The following is a 6,000-nucleotide window of genomic DNA, read 5'->3' on the forward strand; positions in this document are numbered from 1 at the left end:
AAAAAAGCAATTACCTGATTATATTGCAAGTAAGTCTCTTAATACATTAGACAGGTCATTGATCTCCATGCCTCTGTTTCCAGATTGTTTTTAAAGCACATAAAGTATAAGCACCAGTGCAGATTCATTTTCCTTTTATTTACTCCTTGTCAAAGGTTTATGAAAATCCTTCAATGGAGCAGTGGTGTCCAAAGTTTCACCAGGACCAACAAGAGTGCCAAGATAATTCAATGGAGGAAAGAAAAGTATTTTCAACAAATGATGCTGAGACATCTGCTATCCACAGATCCACAAATAATCAATTTAGGCCCCTAGTTCATACTATGTACAAAAATTAACATACATGGATCAAAGACCTAACTGTTGAGTTAAAACTATTAATCTCTTAGGAGAAAACATAAGAATATATCTTCATCATCTTGAATTAGGCAGTGGTTTCTTAGATAGGACATCAAAAGCATAAACAACATCAAAGAATTTTAGATAAATCAACATTGAAATTTAAAACCTCTGTGGTTCTAAAAAGGATACCAGCAATAAAATGAAAAGACAATCCACAGAATGGGACAACATTTTTGCCAATCATGTATCAATAAGAATCTAGTGTTCAGAATACATACAGAATGCTTACAACTTGGGATGCCTGGGTGGCTCCGTCTGTTAATCATTTGCCTTTAGCTCAGGTCAAGATCACAGGATCCTGGGATCCAGCCCCAGCCCTGAGGCAGTCTTCCAGCTCAGCAGGGAGCCTGCTTCTCCCTCTCCCACCTGCTCTCCCTCTCTCTCACAAATAAATAAAATCTTGGGGAAAAAAAAAATCATGAGCAAAAAAGGTGTTTATCCACATATCTGTCAGATCAATTCAGTAAGATAGCTCCCCCTATATCCTTTGAAATGAATACTTCAATAACCACTCCTGGAGGAATCAGGCCACAGACAAGATGGACCTTTACTTAGGGTCATCAATTTCATATTACAGATCACTGATGAGGAAAGACACATAATTTGTTGGCTATTGTCGACAATACTCATTTTCTTTATTTTTTTTAAAAGATTTTATTTATTTGACAGGCAGAGATCACAATTAGGCAGAGAGGCAGGCAGAGAGGCAGGCAGAGAGAGAGGAAGGGAAGCAGGCTGCCCGCTGAGCAGAGAGCCCGATGATGTGGGGCTCCATCCCAGCAACCTGGGATCATGACCTGAGCTGAAGGCAGAGGCTTTAACCCACTGAGCCACCCAGGTGCCCCAATACTCATTTTCTTTAAATAAGAGCAAGTTCCTTTACAAAAACCTCCTAAATTCCTCCAATGATAACAAGCACAGATGACAGGCAATTTAAGCAGTGGGGGAGACTAGAGGTAACAGGCTTTGTAACAGCCACGGACATTTGTCCCGTGAAAGCACCAGAGGGGGCCCATCTTTCCAAGCACTTGCAGTGTGAATCCCAAAGGAGTGGCAAAAAAGGGAGAGAAGATCAACTCTGAGGAGTTAGATCCAAAGCACTTATTGTAAATGATGATTACAAATCTTTTTGAGTTTTTTTAATTTTACACTGTTCACTATTAAGAGTGTTGTGTGCCATATACTTACTAAAGAGAAATTATCTTGACACCGTCAGGGCACCTGGGTGGCTCAGTTGGTTAAACGTGTGCCTTCAGCCCAGGGTCATGACCAGGATCCTGGGACAGAGACCGGCATCGGGTTCCCTGCTCTGCGGAAACCCTTCTCCTTCTCCCTCTGCCCCCGTTTGTGCTCTCTCTGTCAAATAAATAAAATCTTAAAATATATATATATATATATGTATAGATATAAATTATTTTACTCTCTCAAGATCTAGAGCACATCTTCAGATATCCCAAGATATTAAATAAATAAGGCTGAGGGGGTGCCTGGGTGCCTGACTCAGTTGAGTGTCTGCCTTCAGTCTGGGTTATGGTACTGGGGTCTTAGATTGAGCCCCCATATTGGGCTGCCTACTGAGCAGGAAACCTGCTTCTCCCACCCACTCTCCCTCTGCACTCTCTCTCAAATAAATAAATAAAATCTTTTTAAAAAATTTTTTTAAAAAAGGCTGAGAAACACTAGTTTACACAAAGCCTCAAAAGGCGTTATTTGAAGAGTATTATATATAATTCAGGAGTTCATTCTGACAGCAATTAATGTTCCTTGTGGCTGGAATATTATAGTCATTCCAAGTTGGGTTTTTTCCTCATACAGGGCTCTAAAAGTTTCCAAAAAAGACTGTAAAACAACAATAGTACAAAGGAATTATTTTCACATAACAGTTGGCCTTTGAAAATTCTAATGAAAAAAAAAAATCTAGTTAAGCAATCTAGGAAGTATGTTTGAATTTGTTTAAAGGAAAAAGAAAAGAAAAACTCATTTGTCTATGTTTGCAGATACAATTAACAAGCAGATTGAATCAGCATTACATGCTGTTCTAGATAGTATTCTATCCTCCATTTACTTTTCAGCCTTAAGGATTCTTCCACAATAAACTTTTTTCTTTTATTCCTAATCTGTGAGTTTTCTCTTGGAGGGGTAGGGGCCTTTCATGAAACTATGCTTCCGCTTAAGCTGTAAGCCTCAGGCAGCATCACCAAGAGGATTCAATTACACAATTGTTTACACAGGTCAAATCCTCAAAAACAATGAATCAAGAATACCAGTAAATAAGTACACAAGGCAATGTTATGATTCAGCTAATATTTTAAGGAAACCTGAAATACCCTTCCTTTTGAAGATTTTATTTATTTATTTATTTATTTATTTAAGGAGTGCAGAGGGACAAGCAGACTCCCACTGAGTGCAGAGCTCAAGGTGGAGCTCCATCCCAGGACCCTGAGGTCATGACCTAGGCAGAAATGAGGAATCAGACACTTAACTGACAGCCACCCAGGCACCCCATGTTGTCTTTCCTTTTGCCCAGTTCTCTGACTTCTGATTTCAAGAAACTTTTCCGTATTTATACTTTTTCTGAAAAGAAAAAGGAGCAAATGGAATTCTCTCTTAGGAGGGCCAAGTAATGTGGAAGGGAGAAAATATGTCCTCTTTAGCCAAGCCAGGCATAACTAACAATCAAGAGGAAAATCAGTCTCCTCCTGGGAAAAATCCACAAGAACAGTTCTTTCCTGTCAATTAAGCTACTGTGAGAAAAGAGTTGAAGTAAGGGCAGATTTACCTAGAAATTGTTTTTTCTTTTCTTTCTTTTTTTTTTTTTTTTTTAAAAGAAGGCTCTACACCCAAATGCCTGGGTGGCTCAATCCTTTAAGCGTGTCGGCCTTTGGCTTAGGTCATGCATGATCCCAGGGTTCTGAGATCGACTTCATCGGGTTCCCAGCTCAGTGGGGAGTCCTGCTTCTCCCTCTACCCTTCCCCCTGCTCGTGATTCCTCTCACTCAAATAAATAAATAAAATCTCTAAAAAAATTTTTTAATAAAAAATTTAAAAATAAGGCTCTATGCCCACCAACACGGGGCTTTAACTCACCACCCTGATACCAAGACCTGAGCTGGGATCAAGTGTCAGATCTTAACCAACTGACCCACCTGGACACCCCTACCTAGCAATTCTTGAATCAAATGCAATTTACAAAAATAGACGGTATACCGGAAGCAAAACTAAAATTAAGTGTGCACTATTTGCTATGCCATTACTACTTTCTCTGTTTTCTATTTCAATAGTACTCAAAATCATGGAGTCAAACTGTAGGAAAATTTCTCCCAACATCATCTTTCTTCATGGTTAGAGTTCCCAACGGGGAAAACAAAACAAATGTGTGTGTGTGTGTGTACACACACATATATATTTAGTAAAAAACCCTGCAGAAATAAGAGTGCAGTCACTTCTACTCTCCCCAATAATCCACACTTCAACTAAATGTGACAACACTAGCATTTAAATCCCAATAATCTACAATTCATTGTGCATGGTACCTAGCAGGTGTTCAGTGTTTGTTGTTTGTTAAATGAATACTGAAAATATTAGATACACAAGCATTTGCTTTGTTAATGTGCACTTATTCTCATAAAAACACTCTCTCTCTCTCTCACTCTCTCACACACACACACACACACACACACACACTTAAACACAGCCACACTGATGTCTACTCCTGAACATGCCCTCATGACACAAAGTGGAAAATCAATATGAAACAGTGGGACAGGATGATTACAATAAGAAAAATTATGAAGGGAAATTCCAAACATTTAAAATTTTTCCACTCTTTTGAGATCACTTATCTTGATTTCCATGGAAATTCACAGGTGTCTGCAAAAAACCTATTCCTACTTTGAAACTTGAAGACTGCTCTTGACCACAATGTCACACATAATCACATCTTTTTACATCCATTTAAATGCCACGTCAGAAAATTTACATCTGAAGGGAAGTCACATATTTACAAGTAATATACATGTTCAACTAACCTCCACTGAAATGAACACTGTGATCATTTATCATTTAAATAGTACCTACTAGAAGTACAGGTAATTCTCATGCTAGTGGACAAACGTTTTTATTAACCAACCACTCATTTCAGTTCGTTGAACAAGTATACCTAAATCTGTATATTTTGTACTTCGGACGAAACAAAGGTAGAGAAATGTGCTGGGATTTGTTATGTTTGGGGTTTCTAAAAAGATCAGAAGGCAACAGAGTTTTTAACTCTCCACAGGATTGTTTACCAGCAAGCAGGTCGGTGTTCCGAAGCAGCAAGCCATAAAACACGCGCAAAATAAGGCTCTTTCAAAATAATTTTTTATATAGGGAGTAGGTGGGAGTGCAAAACACACCAATCATCCGTAACAAAACAATCTTTGTTCCTCGATATTTGTAAACAGGAGCTCGGACCACCGCTCGGACCTGGCACCCAGGAGGCGAGGAATGCTTGTTGGGCAGGGTTATGCGATCACCAAGGGTCCCGCCAGGGCTGCCCCAGAGGAGGACCTCCGCCTATACCACGCACGGTCCTCGGAACCGGAGAAAGCCCTTCCAGAACTCTTCTGCTTCCAGCTCGGGGGCTGGAGTGGACCGTCCCTGTTTAACTTCCCTGCAGTTACCCCCGCATTCTTAAACCCACCATCTCCACTTTGCCAGGCACCCGGAAACCCACCACGGCTCCGGCGGCCCCCGATCCCGTGCCCTCTCCGAGCTTGCGTGCTCGGGGAAGCCCACCCGGGAGGCGCCCCCGCGAGCGGCTTACCGAGCAGCGAGCCTATGAAGATGACGACCTGCACGGTGGTGGTGAACTGGCGGTAGAGCTGAGCCTCGCCGAACTCCCCGAGCGCGCTGCGGTTGGCGCCCCCAGGCTCCGCGCCCGATGCGTTGCGCGGCTCGCTGGCGTTCCGGGAGAACCAGCTGCTGTTGTGCCCCATGGCGAGGAAGGGGTTCCGGCTCTGCTCTTCGCCCGCCCGTCCGCCCACCACGGAGCCCCGCCTGGGTCTCCCCTGCCCCGGGTGCGGTGGAACGCGCGGGCGCCTCGCGGAGTCCTGGAGAACCCGGGGCAGCCGCGGGTCTCCTCACATCTCCACATCGCCAGCCCCGTCGCCTGGGAGGCGGGGAGGGAAGAGGGCGAGGCTGCGCCCCAAGCCGGTTCCCTCCTGGGTCCTCTTCAGCAGCCACATGGAGGTGGCATGGTCAGAGCCTGCGGAGCCGCGTCCGTCCCTCCTGCCGGGTAGTCAGCGCCGCCGAGCCCACTCCGCAGAGATGGAAACACAGGAGGCATCTGATAGTCAAGGAGGGCGCTCCCCGCTCCCGCTGCACTCTTCAACCTCTGCTCCTTTCACCCCCCGAGGGCCGGGCCATCCCTTTCGAGTCCCCTCCCGCTGACGGGCTCGACCCCTCTCCTCAGAAGGAAGAGAACATTTGGCTGAGGCCGTTTTTCAATCCTACTGGATTTGAGGGGCTGGATGGCGAAGGGAAACCTGTGAAACGCCCAAGGCAAGTGACCGGAGCTCCGAGGGGACCCCGAGTCCCCGAAGGCACCTACGGTCTAGC

The 6,000-nt window shown here is 44.1% G+C and overlaps 1 protein-coding gene across 2 annotated transcripts in view; it reads right to left on the bottom strand.

Annotated features, from left to right (window-relative positions):
• The window catches only part of GPR176 (G protein-coupled receptor 176), a 126,483-nt gene extending 120,968 nt beyond the window's left edge, over window positions 1–5,515 (bottom strand). For both annotated transcript variants that reach the window (XM_046007535.1, XM_046007534.1), the window contains exon 1: window positions 5,207–5,515. In XM_046007535.1, coding sequence (XP_045863491.1) covers window positions 5,207–5,378 — 172 coding nt within the window. In that variant the 5' untranslated portion in view covers window positions 5,379–5,515. The remainder of the gene's footprint in view (window positions 1–5,206) is intronic.
• Between the last annotated feature and the right edge of the window lie 485 nt (window positions 5,516–6,000).

Source organism: Meles meles, chromosome 6 (genome assembly GCF_922984935.1).
Source record: "Meles meles chromosome 6, mMelMel3.1 paternal haplotype, whole genome shotgun sequence".
NCBI lineage: Eukaryota > Metazoa > Chordata > Mammalia > Carnivora > Mustelidae > Meles > Meles meles.